Source organism: Vanessa atalanta, chromosome 28 (genome assembly GCF_905147765.1).
Source record: "Vanessa atalanta chromosome 28, ilVanAtal1.2, whole genome shotgun sequence".
Lineage (NCBI taxonomy): Eukaryota > Metazoa > Arthropoda > Insecta > Lepidoptera > Nymphalidae > Vanessa > Vanessa atalanta.
Genome location: NC_061898.1, coordinates 5,731,653 through 5,749,904, shown reverse-complemented (window position 1 = coordinate 5,749,904; position 18,252 = coordinate 5,731,653). Strand labels below are relative to the sequence as shown.

Genomic DNA, 18,252 nt, shown 5'->3' with positions numbered 1-18,252 from the left:
CACATAAGGGTGCATCCACCAGGCGTAACAGAACGTTGGAGCGAAGGTTCAGACTCTGCCTTAGAGTGAACCCTTTTGGGCTCGAGAGTGATAAATATACTTACTACTGAATGTCTTTATATACAAAGTTCACAGCTTTTTTGTCGTTAGACAATACAAACCGCTATGTCCCTGCCTTTTAAATCTGTGATATCTTCGAAAATATTCATTTAAATTACGTGCTGTAAAGGGTTGCTACTTAATTGGATAAGGATCAAAGCTGTATCGTTTAAAATCGCTTCGCAAATAAACCATTATTTCTCGTAAAAAGAAAAGGATAAAGATGGCAATTGTGGGTTGTCTCTAAGAGATAGACATATAGAATAGAGATAGACTTTTTTGTCGACCTTTTTAGTACATTAATTTGATCTATCTCGTAGGGTTCAGCCAGCGTTCACAATTTAAGCTCAAAAAAATGTTTAGTTACGACGTCACATTAGAAACATCGTAAATTAAAAGTGTTTCTCTACTATATTATGCATGTATTATACATATAAGCCTTCCTCTTGTAACACTCTATCTATAAAAAAAAACCGCATCAAAATCCGTTGCGTAGTTTTAAGCATACACAGATAGACAGGGGGAAGCGACTTTGTTTTATAATATGTAGTGATGTCAAAATGTCATTGGTATTTATTTGTATTTATAAAATTGGACAGTACGCCAGAAGGCTGTATGTAAGAAGGTCTACGCCGAATAACTGTTATAATGACATAATTGTTTAATAAGACAAGTTCCGTAATAATACAGACAACTAAATTTATAATTTTAATGTAAAATGGTAAGTAATTCAATGTTATTCCATTAACTTTATGTCGTGTGCATTACACACAACAAATTTGACAATAAACAACGCAATTATAAGCAAACTTGAAGTTAAAAAAAATTAAGAAAAAGGTTACATTACATAAACAATAATTACTACATAAAACGACAATTATGAAAAGTATTCCGTACTCTAAATTTATGTTTTAATTTGAAGTTTTACAGCTCGGTACATTAAGTACATCGTTAAAACTTATGTCTTTGCGTGGCTAAATATGAAAAAGTCAGCTAAATTTTGAATTAGTTTCACTGACAAGTAAAAAAATCTTACTTTGATTGAAATGAATAAAAAGGAAAATTCATAAATTTTATGCCATTATAGATATATATATAAATATATATATACGCATTATTGTTTTGTGATAAAGCTTATAGTACGCGTAATTGAAGTCTACTATTTTAAATTTTATGTTTATAAAAATTCATATTCAATTAAATCATTCCAATCAGCTCCAGTACAGATTCCTGCTGCTAGTTTGTGAGTAAATCATGCTGATTTCAGCGGCAGTATCAGGGTTAACATATTATTGTAATATCAATGAAGTCAAAGTTCGTTCATACTAGTAAAAGATACTCGTATTCCTTTATTTTTAAAAAAAAACTAGTAATCTTTAAATAGTTAAACATATTTTCTATAATTATACCTACATTCTCCTGAATGAAAATCTGTTCAAACTTTAAGCTAGTGTTTAAGATAAGGAAAAATAACTCTTTATCTTTTTATCCGATAGTGTTCATCGAAATTTTTAAAAGGAGGGTTAGCCTCTGGCTATTATATTTAAATACTTATTAATTCATCTTTATAAAATTCATAACCAAACTATTTTTTTATAAAAATCATAAATAGGCAAATATCCCACTTTCTTTCTCTAAATCCGTTTTACGCAATCGATTTTTAGCACATAACTTCAAATTTCATTAGCATTAGCAGCCTGTAAATTTCCCACTGCTGGGCTAAGGCCTCCTCCCTTTGAGGAAAAGGTTTTGGAGCATATTCCACCACGCTGCTCTAATGCGGGTTGGTGGAATACACATGTGGCAGAATTTCGTTGAAATTAGACACATGCAGGTTTCCTCACGATGTTTTCCTTCACCGCCGAGCACGAGATGAATTATAAACACAAATTAAGCACATGAAAATTCAGTGGTTCCTGTCTGGGTTTGAACCCGAAATCATCGGTTAAGATGGACGCGTTCTAACCACTGGGCCATCTCTGCTCTTCAAATTTCATTATCTAACTCTAATTAAATTTTATATATTTTGAGGAATACTTATTACTTATATAAATATGAAGAAAAGTTACGTAGTACAATAGTCATAGGTATAGTCAATTATGAGTGATGAACGAAATCAGTAAGAGGCAGAACCCCACTTTATTATTTTTCCTAACATATCACGACAATAAATTATTACAATATACATTTCAAATAACATACTTTTTTTTTATTATTGTCGTTAATCATATTATTTAATAATTATATTAATTATTAATCTATTGTTAATAGTAAAAAGATTTATAAGCACAAACGAAACGTAAATCTTATTATGTCAAAATAGTGATCAGCTGTTTACATTTCTAACCTAAAAGCCGCGAAATTATTGATATATAGTTCTAAAATGAGATTAATTTCACAAATATTTCAGCCAGTTATAACGATACCGAAAGGTGCTAAAATTAAAAATACTGACATAACTTGTAAGAGTCAAAAAGTAAGTTAACAGATATTATTTAAGGTTTATTATTTACAAATATTTGAATTTACGGTATAAATTTTAAAGTATAAAAATAGACCAAAAAGTTCTTGCTCCAAAAAGTATTCAATACAGAATTGTACATCAGCTCCTTCTAGAATGTGGCTTGGTCCGTCCAACCAGTGCTGGTCTATTCACCCTTCTCCCCCTTGCAAGACGAGCTGTGACCAAGATTGAAAATATCATCCATCGTTGCTTAGAAGAAGTTGGAGCTCAGAGGATCACGCTGCCATGCCTCACATCGGCTAAATTATGGGCAGCAAGTGGTCGGCTTGATGATGTTGGTCCGGAGCTCATAAAAGTTGAAGACAGACACGGCAAGAAGTTCCTCTTGGCACCGGTATGGTATTTAATTAAAACATTTGATAAAATTCAATTATAATATATATTTTCACACTAGTATGTATAATAAGGCTTTGTGCAAGCCAAGTTTCTTAGCTACTACCAATTTTTCAACTGTTTATCGATCTGAGAAAAACTTTAACTATGATTTCTGATTTGAAGTGTGAGTAAGCCAGTGTAATTCAGCCCTTGTAAGCACAATAACTGTCTTGAATTAGGAAGGCAGAAGCTTGAGGCAGGAGGTAAAATATTTAATTCTTTAGAAAGATGTTTGTGCATTGCAGTCATTACTGTGTTGTGCAGATCAGTTGACCATCTTGAGCCTTCCTATGATAAAATAAATGTTGACATATAATTTCTATATAAAAAGCTTATTTTAAATTTGATGTATATTTCAGTGATTATCTTGTATTATTAAGTTTACTAGTGTTAGCTTAGTGATCGATATTTGACCATTATCAATATTTTAAACATGTGTAAAATATGAATGAATATGAATGGTTCAAAGATTATATTATTTATAATTCATCAATAGGTACCCAATGTTTTCCCGAGCTTTTAGACTATTACCATTTCTTTTTTTCTCCTATTTTCTCTTCTTATTGTTTCATTTTTTTTTTCTTTTATTATTGTGCTTTGTAAATTATATGTGTACACATGCACATATGCACATATGTACACATATTTATATAATATATTACCCGTTAACTAGTAATACATACAACGACAATTGTGACAATACATTTTGTGTGCCATATTTAATAAATAAATAAAAATAATTATAACTGTTGATTATTATGTCATTGTCGGTGTAGGATTTGTCTGTGTGTGCCTGTCTGTGTTAGTACCACACATTCATTGTATATTCTATAGCCAAGGAGCAATACTGAGTACTGTTGTGTTCTACCACAAATGGTCGGTGAGCTAAAGCCACGTACAAGAGTCATAACATCTCTGTTGCCAAGGTTACTGGCATATTGGCAATGTGAGGAATAGATAAAATTCCTTACGGCACAAATGTCTATAGGCAGTAATGACCACTTACCCACAGATGGACTGTTACTAAAAAAAAAAAGGATGAAATGACACTAAATTATCTTCGCCTAATTATTTAAAGATAATAAAGAACAAATTAATTTTCATGTTTCAGACACACGAGGAAGCAATAGCAGACCTACTCGCTGACGTTGGTCCCATATCCTACAAACAGCTCCCATTCACATTGTATCAGGTTTGTAGTTACCTCTTTTATATATACTAGTTGTTGTCTGCGACTCTGCTTGTTAATGGACTCGTCAGGTGTTAGATACAAAAAAGAAGCCAATGACCTTCCTTGAAGTTCAAGCATGCTTCATACAAAGTGTTATGTACAATGTTATGATTAAAAATGTAGGGTACTTTTTTACTTTGTTAAATAATAAAGTAACATAAGTGGGTGTGTAAAAAGTAGTGTGTGACAAAATGAAGCTATAGACGGAATTACATGGTTAATGACAAACTCCTGTGTTTTCTTCGTTCATACGAACATAATAGTGGCGACGTATGGTAAAAGTGATCAAAATGGATAAAAAAGCAATAAGTTTTGACGAGTTTAATCCGGACACGGCTAATTGGGACAATTATATCGAAAGGTTAAAATTCTGTTTCGAAGCAAACGGAATCATCGTGGACAACGTGAAACGTGCTAACTTTTTTACAGTATGTGGTTCACGCGTATACGAAACTTTACTTGCGTTAATTACGCCCAGGAAGGCGATCGATGTGACGTTTACGGAGATAGAAACTATATTGGGCAAACATTATAGTCCGAAACCAAATGAAATATCAATGTCTTTCAAGTTTTACAAACGCGACCAAAAGCGCGGGGAATCAGCATCGTCATACATAGCTGAACTGAGAAAACTAAGCTCCGGGTGTAACTTCAGTGACTTAGAAAGAATGCTACGGGATAGACTGGTGTGTGGAATGTGTGACAGTAGGTTGCAATACGAACTATTAAAACGAGAAAATTTACAATATCAACATGTGGTAGATGCGATGTTGTCATCTGAAAGTGCGGGACGTGACGTTCGAATAATCCAAAGAGCAGCGTCTGCCAGTGTTATTTCAGACCTGCCGACACACGCCACGACACCCGAAGGTGACGCCCCGGAACCGATGGAAGTTAATGCAGTGCAAATGACACCTAATTTAAGAATGTGTTTTCGTTGTGGTAATCGGCACCCGGGAGAGTGTCGTTTTATTAATGCTGTGTGTGTGTAGTATTGCAAAAAGAGAGGACACATCGAAAAAATTTGCATTAAAAAGAAGAAGTCTACTAACAGAAATGTTCATTACACAGAAGAGTGTGACGACTATTTAAATGGCATTTATAATGTTAAGAGCTCAAGCCGCATCCCACCATTTGAAGTAGAAGTATTTTTATTCGACATGCCTGTTCGCATGCAAGTGGACACAGGAGCTAGCTTCACCTTAATTAATGAATACACCTGGAATATGCTTTGTAAACATCTGCCGTGTAATACGCTGCAACAAGTTCAGTTATGTCTACGAACATGGAATGAAACTCCAGTACACATACTCGGACGGGTTACAGTACCAGTACAGTATAAGGACATAGAGCAAAGCTTAGATGTTATTGTTGCTAAGGGTAGCGGACCAAGTCTTCTTGAGCGTGATTGGTTGGCTCCACTTAATATAAAAATAAATATCAACTTTATTTCCAACGAAGATTTTTTACAAATGGACAGATTAATTACAAAATATGAAGAAGTATTTAAGGACGGACTAGGCAGCTACCGTGGTCAGCCAGTCACTATACATACTAAACCAGGGACAAACCCAAAATTTCTTAAAGCTCGCCCTGTACCATACGCAATCAAAGCGCGAGTGGAAAAAGAAATAGACAGGTTGGAACGAGAAGGAGTTTTGAAGCCTATATCTTTTTCAGAGTGGGCTACACCGGTAGTACCTATTTTGAAAAAATCTGGTGAAGTTAGACTGTGCGGAGATTATCGTAGTACGGTCAATGAAGCGACAGAATCTGACACTTATCCAATGCCGACGGCTAGTGAAGTTTTTGCGATAATAGCTGGTGGTAAATTTTTTACCACTTTAGATTTAGACCGAGCCTACACGCAGGTATTGGTGGATGATGATACAGCGAAATTGCTTACATTAAACACTTCTAAAGGCCTTTATACGGTACATCGATTAGCCTTTGGGGTTAAAGCCTGCCCCGGAATCTTTCAAAGGTTAATGACTTCGCTACTAGCAGGAATACAAGGAGTAGCAGTGCTGATTGACGATATTATAGTTTGTGGTCGTACAATGTTGGAAATGCAAGAAAGGCTTGACATGGTGCTAAATAGAATCGAAAAAGCTGGACTTAGATTAAATAAAAATAAATGCAAATTTGCAAAAGAAAGAGTAGAATTTTTAGGTTTTGTTATCGACTCTGAGGGAATTCATCCAGCACCGAGTAAAGTTGAGTCAATATTAAACACTCCGGAACCGAAAAATAAAAAAGAGCTACAAGCATTTCTTGGGCTTTACAATTTCTATGAACGGTTTATCCCACATAAAGCTACAATACTAGACCCTTTACATAGGTTATTAGATTCATCACGGTCTTGGAAATGGTCGGATTTAGAGCAGAAATCATTCATAACAGCAAAACATTTACTTACTTTTGATTTGACTCTTGTACATTATGATGAAAATAAGCCTTTGATACTCACTTGTGACAGTTCGGAATATGGGGTAGGAGCGGTCCTATCCCATGAAATGGAAGACGGTCAAGAACGACCTATAGCCATGGCATCTCGGACACTGCATTCATATGAACGGCGATATTCACAGCTTGATAAAGAAGCCACCTCTATTATGTTTGGTATCACAAAATTTCACAATTATCTTATGGCTAGGCGTTTCCGCATAGTTACCGACCACAAACCGTTACTTGGTATTTTTGACCCGAAGAAACCAATGCCGAATATGCTTTCACCTCGTTTAACTAGAATTGCCATCGCTTTAACTTCTCATAATTATGAAATCGTATATAAACCGGGATCACAAATCGGTAGTGCGGACAGTTTAAGTAGATGGCCACAACCGGTTCCAGAGCAACCTGAACAGCAATTAAGCGACATTCTTTTAATGGCTGAAGCACCTGAAGATTTTCCCTACGACGTCCAACGTATTGCTTCTGAGACAAAACGAGACAAGACATTATCCCGGGTTATGAACTATATTCAGCGCGGGTGGCCTGATAAACTTAATGATACAGATTTGCGTCCGTTTTGGTTACACCGCACAGAACTTTCATTACAAGACGATTGTATACTACTGGGTTGTCGTGTGGTAGTACCAGAGTTACTTCGACAGGCGGTGTTAAAAATGTTACATAAAGCACATACTGGAATAGTGCAAACCAAAGCGATAGCTAGGAGCTATGTGTGGTGGCCTTCTCTCAGTGAAGACATCGAAACGTTAATTGGCAGTTGTTCCAAATGTTTAGAAAATCGACACATGCCGTCAAAGAGTAGTCATGAATGGATAACACCTTCAAGACCATGGTCGCGAATACACATGGATTTTGCTGGGCCATTTCATAATAAATATTTTCTTATAATTGTCGATTCGTATTCGAGATGGCCTGAATTGTTTATGGTTAATAACACTACGTCGGCTACAGTAATTCGGCTTTTGAGAGCATCATTTTCTACACACGGATTATGCGAAACAATAGTATCGGATAATGGCACATCATTTGTTTCAAATGAAATGAAAAAATTCCTACTTGCTAACAATATTCGACATGTGACCTCAGCACCATATCACCCAGCTACTAATGGATTGGCAGAGCGTATGGTGCAAACAATAAAAGATAAACTCAGAAAAATGGATGATTTGGAATGGGAGATAAGAATTCCCAATTTACTATTAACACTTAGAAGTACTCCTTGTACCACAACAAACAAAAGTCCGGCCGAATTGTTAATGAAAAGACGTTTGCGCACATTATTAGATACTTTGCATCCAGACAATATACAACGTAAGAAGACTGAAGAACAAATTACTAAAAATAATGAAAAGAAAAACAGGGAGACTAATGTGGAAGAACAAGTAATGTTTAGAAACTACAACCCCAGTGGCCCAAGATGGCTACCAGGAAAAATTATTGACAAAAGAGGCCCATCAACTTACAGGGTACAGACAAATGATGGTGGAGTAATTACAAGGCATATAGATCAACTAATCAAAAAAAGATCTATTACTACACATCCGGAGAAAGAGGGAGATGTAGTTAAGAGTACACAAAACACGGATAACACAGTACATGAAGAAAATAAGGAAGGAGTAAGAAATAGTCAAGAATTTGATAGAATAATTGAGATACCAGATGCTAGCGAATGGGAAGAGATGTTGGGGATTCCATCTACTTTTTCTGATAGTATAGGAAAAACAAGAAATAAATTAAACTAGCATTCTAAGTTACCATATCAAAGACCCTGAATTAATTAAATCCTATTTATCTAAATTTAATTGAAAAACTTGTTCTTTATGTTTATATATATAACATTGTGTACCAAATTGTGTTGATTCTTAACAGTACTTTTTGTAAATTAAATGTTAATCTTAGGGGGGAGGTATGTTATGTACAATGTTATGATTAAAAATGTAGGGTACTTTTTTACTTTGTTAAATAATAAAGTAACATAAGTGGGTGTGTAAAAAATAGTGTGTGACAAAATGAAGCTATAGACGGAATTACATGGTTAATGACAAACTCCTGTGTTTTCTTCGTTCATACGAACATAATACAAAGTTTTATCAAATTTGTTTCAGTAGTTTGCCCGTGAAAGAGTAACAGAGTTTATATTTTTTTACATTAGCAGTCTGTAAATTTCCCACTGCTGGGCTAAGGCCTCCTCTCCCTTTGAGGAGAAGGTTTGAAGCATATTCCACCACGCTGCTCCTATGCAGGTTGATGGAATACACATGTGACAGAATTTCGTTGAAATTAGACACATGCAGGTTTCCTCACGATGTTTTCCTTCACCGCCGAGCACGAGATGAATTATACACACAAATTAAGCACATGAAAATTCAGTGGTGCTTGTTAAGATGCACGCGTTCTAACCACTGGGCCATCTCTGCTCAGTGGTTAGAACGCGTGCATCACGTGCAGACAGAGTTACTTTCGCATTTATAATATTAGTACACATAAATATATAATAAATGTTTTTTCTTTTGATGTGTATATGGGTATAGCTCATTGAATGTTTGACTTCTATTGATTCTTCCCTCGTTTTTATTTAATGCCAAGCGAACCATATAAAAAATATTTGAAAATTCTTAATATTAAAACAGCTAAAGATCAATGCGAATGATCCACTCGGTACACCGACCATTCTGAACTTGTGTGATCATTGTGATCAGTTACTTGCTGTAAACTATATGAGTGAAATATTTTGATGTAGTTTTCATATATAATATAGAGAATTTATACAATGATATAGGACTATGTGACCAACGCGATTTTACCTAAGCTTTGCGTATATTATGTAAATAAGTAATCTTACATAAAATCAACTTAGGAGAAGTCCAAATATCTTTCATTGATATATTAAAAAGAAATATGTTTTCTACTAACTAAGCTGTCAAGACCATTTGTGCCCGTAATTACACTGGCTCACTCACCCGTCAAACCGGAATATAAATGTATTTAACAATCATAATGTATCTCAAATGTTGGAAAAGAGTAACTATCGAGTTTCTTGCCGGTTCTTCTTGGAAGGATCTGCATTCCGAAGCGGTGGTAGCTTTACTCTCAATATAGGTGTAAAATGACGTTTCAAAAGTGCTTTTAAAAGTACTTAAAGTATATTTTGTTTATATATCTTTAAGCTATTCATAAAATATTTCTATTACAGATGGGCAATAAGTACAGGGACGAACACCGTCCGAAGCACGGGTTGCTGCGGGCGAGGGAATTCAACATGTTAGACGCGTACAGCCTACACGCGTCTCACTCGTGCGCGGTCGACACGTACGCGACACTCACACGAGCCTACGCTAAGATATTCCGAACGCTGGACTTGCCTGTGTGTAGAGGTTTGTTGAAGTGCAATCTAAATAATGTGGTAGGGGGAAGGACAAATAGGTCACCTGATGGTGAGTGGTCACCACTGCCATATGACATTGGTGCTGTACGAAATATTAACTATTACGCACGTCGCACTGATGCGCTACCAACCTAGCTAAGACTTGCACCATTATTTACACTGGCTCACTCACCACTCACTAGGTGAAGTAATGTATCGTTTGGCTTGTTAACATAACGCATTAAACTAATTATAAAATATTATTATAGAAATAGCCATTTGTAATCGAATTCGTCAACAGTTCAAGCTCCCACCGGAGAAATGGGGGGGACATTATCACACGAGTGGCAACTGCCGTCATCGGCCGGTGAAGACATACTCGCCGTATGTCCGTCCTGCTCGCACACGACACTCGCCAGCGAAACTAACGAGTGTGCCAAGTGTGGGAAAGAGACAGAACGTGTTAATAGTATAGAGGTGAGTGATCAGTTAACATATGATGAGTTCATTGCCCTCTAGGTAGAATCTACATTCGGAACCAGTGGTTCATAACTGTACTAAACTACTGAGTTTCTTGCCGGTATACAAAAAAAAGAGCCGAGATGGCCCAGTGATGATTACGGGTTGAAACCCAGGGAGGCACCAATGAATTCAGTGCTTAATTTGTGTTTATAATTCATCTCGTGCTCGGCGGTGAAGGAAAACATCGTGAGGAAACCTGCATGTGTCTAATTTCAACGAAATTCTGCCACATGTGTATTCCACCAACCCGCATTGGAGCAGCGTGGTGGAATATGCTCCAAACCTCCGCAACGGAGAGGAGGCTTTAGCCCAGCAGTGGGAAAGTTACAGGCTGTTAATGTAAATGTAATGTAATACAAATAACGTTCTAAATGATCGCTGTTAGATGTCTGATTCCAATATAAGATTCTGTTTGTAGGTGGGTCACACATTCGTTCTGGGCACACGATACAGTGAGCCGTTGCAAGCGAACTGTGTGGGCCCGGACTCGTCCGCCCCCCTCCACATGGGCTGCTATGGCATCGGCGTCACCCGGTGAGTGTAAACAACACTGACCTTGAATTGATGTGACGTCATTGGTCGAGATTTAAATAGTCCGTGTTATTTATTATGGAGTCTAAAGATGGCGTTTCTAAGTAATTTGGATATAAGTAGTTCAGTGGAATAGTGTTGATTTATAAATACAAATCATTTTTTTATAAACTTTAATAAATGAGGTATCTTATTCGATACAAGATTATATAGATGATAAAAAAGCGTGGAGTAAATTCTTGTTGACTTCCAGGCAGGAGACATAACGTACATATATAATTTTATTTAACTAACATGTCTGTATTTTTAGATGTTGAAAAAGAGTAACTACTGAGTTTCTTGCCGGTTCTGCACGGTACAATGACAATTTAAAAATGATTGTAAAAGCCAACTTAAATAGAGTATGTTTTGACTTGGATTCAAAGTCAAAAATCTACCACCGGTTCGGAATTTAGCACCTCTGACCTGAGAAGAACGGGCGAAAGAAACAGCGGTTTTTTTTTAAATGACACGTTTCACTTATATACGATTATCTATACATATAATAAAATTGGAGTGTCTGTTTGTAATATTAAAAAAACCTAAACTAAATGCATACATACGGTACGTATACCGAAACAACATTTTTTACAATTTTTATTATTTTAATATGACAAACAGACACGCCAATTTTATTATATGTATAGATTAACGTATGTTTATTTTTTCCTGTCTTTGGTATGTAAAGGCAGTCTACCTACAAGAATAGGCTATTTGACTGGTTTTTAAAATCCATTTTATATTATTTAGTAGAGGTTAAGGAACCCAGTAAAAGTTGTCTTTTTTAATTCTAGTACATATTCGCTGAAAAATATCAAATTAAAAATTCTATATTTAAATAGCGCGCGAAAACGCTACTTTGACAATATGGCGCTGCAATGGTGTCGGTGACGTCACTCGCCTGAATTGTAATCTGTGGAACATATAATCCACATACAGTAGGCGAACGAGGTTAACAAGCAAGTGACGTCATCATAAGCCCGACCAATCAGGAGCGTTTTGTGTCACGTGACAAACGTTTAAAAGATTGCGTTTTTATTTATGGATTTTTGAATAAATTAATTATTATTTTCAACTTTCGTCAATAAATAACCATTTTTAAACTTATAATATATACTGATTACAATAATTGACACTTTATTTTTCGCATTGTGTTAAAGTCAAAACTATAAGTCAAGTGTTTGTTTCGCTTAAAGCTTGCTGGCGGCCATTTTGGAAGTTCTGTCAACTGAGAAATCTATGAGATGGCCGGTAGAGGTCGCGCCGTACAGCGCTGTCGTTATCGGGCCTAAGGTAGGTCTGGGTAGCTAGATGACCATTGTTGGTGGATTAAAGGAAACTGTTGGGGGTCCCGGGGCTTTTGGGGACTGATGGACTTTAATGTATATGTGGAGTCCGAGGGTACAGTCCCGGGACACGATAGAGATTAATATTTCTTACAATGCCACTGTCGGTGTACGGTGGTGACCACTGACCATTACGGTTGGTTTATTAATATATTTGTATTTTAAAAAAAATGGTTAATTTTTCGCCAGTGGCGATATAAAGTTTTTTTTTTTTACTTAAATGTCTAAAGGGATGTTCACAATTATGTTTATAAATTAGTTACTTTGTTTTGGTGTTAATAGATGGCGTTAGTAGTTCTTTAAATCGCGCTATAATTGTATAAGTTATTATGCTAAGTATATTCAAATTAACTATCGTTTTTTTATTTTATTTTAGGTTCGTAACTAGGCAATTGTCGAAAATATACAAACCAGTGTTGCAGAACTATCGATAGTTGACCTCGAAAACTATTCAAGATATCGATAGTATCGTTTTGATCAATACTATCGATTGTATCGATAGCTCCTCTGTAAGCAGTACTATTACTAGCAGCGATACTATCGATAGTTTAGGTTAAAAGTAATGGTTTTTGCAATACTGTCGATAGTATTGCTCACGGGGAGCTATCGATACTAAAGATAGCACTGACACGTGACAATACTATCGATAGACTATCAATTCTATCGCTAACACCATAACTATCGATAGGTTACCGATAGTCTATCGATAGGGGACTATCGATATGCAACACTAATAGAAACTAACATAGTACTGTAAGATATATTGTTTACTAATGTTATTTATGAATCTGTTCATAGGAAGGTTCCAAGGAGTGGTCGAAGCTGAACTTCGACACAGTGCTGGGCGTCGCTCGGCGGATACACGACAGCGGCTTCCGGGACGACGTGCTGGTGGACGACCGGCACGGACTCACCATCGGGAAACGCCTGATGATGGCAGACAGGTGCGTTAGCTGGAACGAAGGTTACTTCTCCTAGGCCATAGGCGTTGTGAAACGGATATTTGGATTCAATATCGTTGTTGAAAACCGAATTCAGATGTCGCCCTGTCCTTGTCTAACTTAAATTGTACGATATGCGAGAAAGAGATGAAACGAACATTCGCTTCATCCCTGTCTTACAAATGGGTTACTGTAAAGTTAAAGAGAGACAGGACGAATGTTTCATGAGTTATGTGATCTGAATGCGGTGACGTACCAGAACGATATTCATAGTGTTTTTAGATGCGGGGAAAACGGTTACATGTCGACATCAAATCGATGACGTCAGTGGTGCTATGACGGATTGATAACAGCGTTGCAGAACTATCGATAGTTGACCTCTAAAACTATTCAGGATATCGATAGTGTCATTTTGATTGATAGTATCGATAGCTCTCCGTTAGCAACAGATTACGGCAATAATATCGATACTATCGATAGTTTTGGACTATCGATAGTTTAGGTTAAAAGTAATGGATATTGCAATACTATCGATAGTATTGACACGTGACAATACTATCGATAGACTATCAATACTATCGCTAACATCTTAACTATCGATAGTTTATCGATAGTCTATCGATAGTGGACTATCGATATGCAACACTAATTAATAAATGTTGCTGTTGATAAATCAGTATTATGGAGTATAATGCTACTGTATAATACTTATTTTTAATTTTACGGATATTTTTAACTTTGCCGTTTCATAGATTCAAATCGTTTGTAAAATACATCGTACAATATTATATAGATGATAAAAAAGCGTGGAGTTAATACTTGTTGACTTTCAGGCAGTTAAATACAATTATATATGTATTTAATACTAGCTGAGCCTAAAAGTGAGTTAAGTTACTCCTTATTACACCCGCTATCTGCCAGTGAAGGTCCCGTCGAAATCGGTTCAGCCGTTCCAGAGATTAGCCGGAACAAACAGACAGATAGACAAAATTTAAAAAATGTTATTTTGGTATATGTACCGTATATACATACATATGCATTTAGTAAAGATGGATTATTTTAATATTACAAACAGACACTCCAATTTTATTATATGTATAGATATCCTGCCTGGAAGTCAACAAGTATTAACGCCGCGCTTTTTTATCATCTGTATAATAATATTATTGTGCCGTGTTCGAAATAAACATATCATTCGTTCTTACGTTTCTCTATGTAACGTTTGTGTAACGTTTCGCCAACTACGTAAAAAAAAAAGTTTAATATATATTTTCAGAATCGGTTACACATTCATCATAGTGTGCGGCAGGTCTGCCTTAGAGACTCCGCCGCGCTACGAGCTGTACCGGAGCGCCGGGGGCGAAGCGCAGACGCCACGATTGTTAACAATTGATGAGTTATTAACTGTTATGAATGAAAGAAAAAATGTTATTAATATTGAGTATAGAGAAAATGTTGTCGTGTGATAATAAACTTATAGCGTCGTCTGTCGTTTCATTTTAAAACTATAAGCAGAGCCGTCTCAAGAATCTGGGGCCCTTTTGGTAGATATTTACTAGCATTTACAAATACTTTGCTTATGGCCAGGCCTTGAGTATAGTTTCAAACAAACGGTGCGGTAATTATCGTGAATTCGTAGGAATCTGTTTGGTTGTACAATCTTATGGCTATTTTATAGGATACCTATTTCTTTCAATTTTTTATATCGACTATCGTCAATAGCCTTTTTTGGTATATATGTTAGTTATTTCTTACAAATATATCACTTTCGTAAATATACATAGCAGTCAACGTGAGCACAAACGTGTGAAAATTGTTGGTTCTTCGGGGCCCTCTCAGGATGGGGGCCCTGGGCAAGTGCCCCCTGTGCCCAATGGTGAAGACGGTAATGAGATTCATTAAGGTTCGTACGTGTATCATAAGAATCCATAACCTATTCCAATAAAAGGATTAAAGATAAACAAAACTTACTTCTTACTTAACTAGAATGTGTGCATCTTAACCGATCATTGCGGGTTTAAACCCAGACAATTGTGACTGAATTTTCATGTGCTTAATTTGTGTTTATTGTTCATCTCGTGTTCGGTGAAAGCAAATATCTTGAGGTAACCTTCATGTGTCTAATTTTCAAGACATTCTACCACATGTGTTTCCACCAACCTGTATTATAGCTGCTTGGTAGAATAAGCTCCAAAACCTTCTATTCAAAGGCAGAGGAGGCGTTAGTCCAGCACTGAGACATTTCCGATTTGCTCATAACTCAGTTATATTGTGTAATTTCAGTAGTTCGGGATGGCAAAATAAAATTATGTTGTACCATGATGTTTCAATCTCTCTCTATATTTTTACAATGCTCACAATCATCCAATTGTTTTCCTTATGACAGCTCAATCACTTTTAAAATAAGAAATAGTGTTACATGCCAGTTTTAAATGTTATAAAATAATATCAACTAAAGTTGTACAAATTATTGATCAATTAATTACAATAATAATTGTAATAATATGTAATAATAATAATGTGACATTATTAATGATATTATTAATTATGATATCCTATGACGTAGCACCGTATTGGAGGCTAGGGCTAGTCTCGTAACACTCGATGTAAATTTTTTTTATTATTTTTATAACTAATACAAATATGTGCAATGCAGCGCATTGTAACACGTAGTACATTAAAAACGAGTTCTAATATAAACACTCAATTATACAATTGACTATAGACGTTATCCCAAACGCAGTAAGGCTCAAGTTCACTTGTTTTATTTAAATAATGTTGCGACGTGTACTCCAATGGCACATGACTGTAGTAATCACACGTAAATGAACTAGTGATGTGTGTGCGTCGTGATTTATTATCGATATTGTTTGATTTAATATGTTCCCTACGTTTTTTTATAATAGCGGAAAATTGAAATTTTATGAAAACTGTATTTTTTTATACTTTTTTTTATTAGAGGTTTTTTAACTTTCGACATCTATAGAAATCATATATCTTTATATTTATTTAATTTAATTTAAGATATAAAAGTAAAATTTGTTTGTACAGATAATGATTTCGTTTTTTTTTTTTACAAGCGTGTGCGTCTCTTTCTTACTCTCAATATGACATGGAAAATACAAAACCAGAAAGAGTTCTGACCCAAATGTTTCCTAAGAACAGTGGCGGACTAACAGGAGGGCGGAAGGGGCGGTTCGCCCCGGGCCTCCAGTCTTGGAGGGCCCCTAAATGCATGCGCGTTCCCCTAATCAAACCCTAAACAAGACTTTAAAAATCTGTTTAGTACCTACATCATTTCATCAAGATCAAAACACTACACTCTACAGCCATCGAGACTTTTAACGCGGTACTAATATTCTTTTAACTTTGCTGAATACGGTGGGGGAATCCGTCTTTGTAGCGGACACTTACCCAGGAATCCCTGAATGTTTGAAGTGCAAATAATTCACTCTTGTACGCCTCCATTTACATCCACTACATTCTATTTTCTTTTTTTAAAAATTTCATGAGGTTGAATATTAAATAAATTAACATAAACATTTATTTATACACAAATGTAAAACAAATAAAAACTTTTTTTGAAAGCTGGGGCCTCATTCAGCTTTGGCGCATTGGGCTTGGTCCGCCACTGCCTAAGAAAGGCTGCATCCTCTGAATAAAGTTAACGGCAGTAGCTTTACGTTTAATACAAATCTATAAAATGACAGTTCCGAAGCCTCCTTGAGTAAAGTTTTGAATCTGATATACATCGTACATATTAAAATCGGAATTAGCGATAATTTATTCGCTTATCGGTGAAAACTATATCGCTTATCAAATCTGGGCCAGAATAGAAAGCAGACTTTCAAATCAACATTTAACTGTTTCTAGACAACAACATTCGAAGAAATACAAAACGTGTCAACTTGTCTGGTCTTTTGTTCAATATAGCTTTTATATTAAGCTTACTTTTTTCATTTTATTATCTTATAGCATACGTTGGTGGACGATCAAATGACCACCTGATGGTAAATGATCTCCATTCCCCATGACTACGCCATGAAATAAGCCTTACATCGCATGCGCCACCGATTATCGAACTAAGATGTTATGTCCCTTGTGCCTGTAGTTGGGTCATTCAACCATCAAAAATACCAACACAACAAAACGAAGTATTAGTTGGCGGTTGAAAAATAGAATAATAATAAGGTCGAATACCTACCCAGGTGAGCTTGCACAGAGCCCTGACCACCACTTGACCCTGAGTAAAATAATCACAGATAAAAAAAACATATTAAAATATTGTATAAATCGTTAGTAATAATTGGTAATTATTAATGAATTATCGATATATCGATGAACTCTTGGAACCTTTATTTTTACTCTGTATATTGATCTTAATATAGTTCTCGATATATTAAAAGTAAGTCGGCAAACTGGTCTCAATAAATGTCGAGATAAACCGACTCGGCAAAGCAATCCCAATAAAAAGAAAAAACATGTATATTTCATTCTTTAAAAAAAAATACTGATCTAGTTCATATACCTAGTATACATACGAAGGGGACTTATATAATAATATTATATATCAAACCTTCTTTGATATGCTTCATCTTCTAGTATAAGTTTTATGAATATTGTTTAATAGGCCAGTTAAGCATTACAAAAAAAGGTCTTAAATTATTAGTATAGATTACAATTAAAAAAAAAGCTAACATTTTTAATGGTTAAATTTTGCACAGTCTAACTAAGGAAAGCAATATTAAAAAATATTTTTTTTGTTATAAAACATTAGTCTTCGATTGTAATTACATCACTACGTA

General features: G+C 35.5%; 1 protein-coding gene across 1 annotated transcript; it reads left to right on the top strand.

The window, feature by feature from the left end:
* Nucleotides 1-2,425: 2,425 nt before the first annotated feature.
* LOC125074884 (probable proline--tRNA ligase, mitochondrial) lies at nt 2,426-14,931 on the top strand. The gene is made up of 9 exons (XM_047686353.1): nt 2,426-2,575; nt 2,706-2,957; nt 4,110-4,190; nt 9,898-10,078; nt 10,370-10,545; nt 11,009-11,124; nt 12,357-12,453; nt 13,305-13,450; nt 14,724-14,931. The coding sequence occupies exons 1-9, from the start codon at nt 2,483-2,485 to the stop codon at nt 14,911-14,913; spliced, it is 1,332 nt and encodes a 443-aa protein (XP_047542309.1). The 5' UTR covers nt 2,426-2,482; the 3' UTR covers nt 14,914-14,931.
* The last annotated feature ends 3,321 nt before the right edge of the window (nt 14,932-18,252 follow it).

Excerpts from the sequence above, each read along its gene's own strand:
- LOC125074884 (XM_047686353.1), top strand. The coding sequence starts at position 2,483 with ATGAGATTAATTTCACAAATATTTCAGCCAGTTATAACGATACCGAAA. Across the intron at positions 2,576-2,705 it reads TAACTTGTAAGAGTCAAAAA|CTCCTTCTAGAATGTGGCTT; the intron begins GTAAGTTAACAG and ends ATTGTACATCAG. Across the intron at positions 11,125-12,356 it reads TATGGCATCGGCGTCACCCG|CTTGCTGGCGGCCATTTTGG; the intron begins GTGAGTGTAAAC and ends TTTCGCTTAAAG.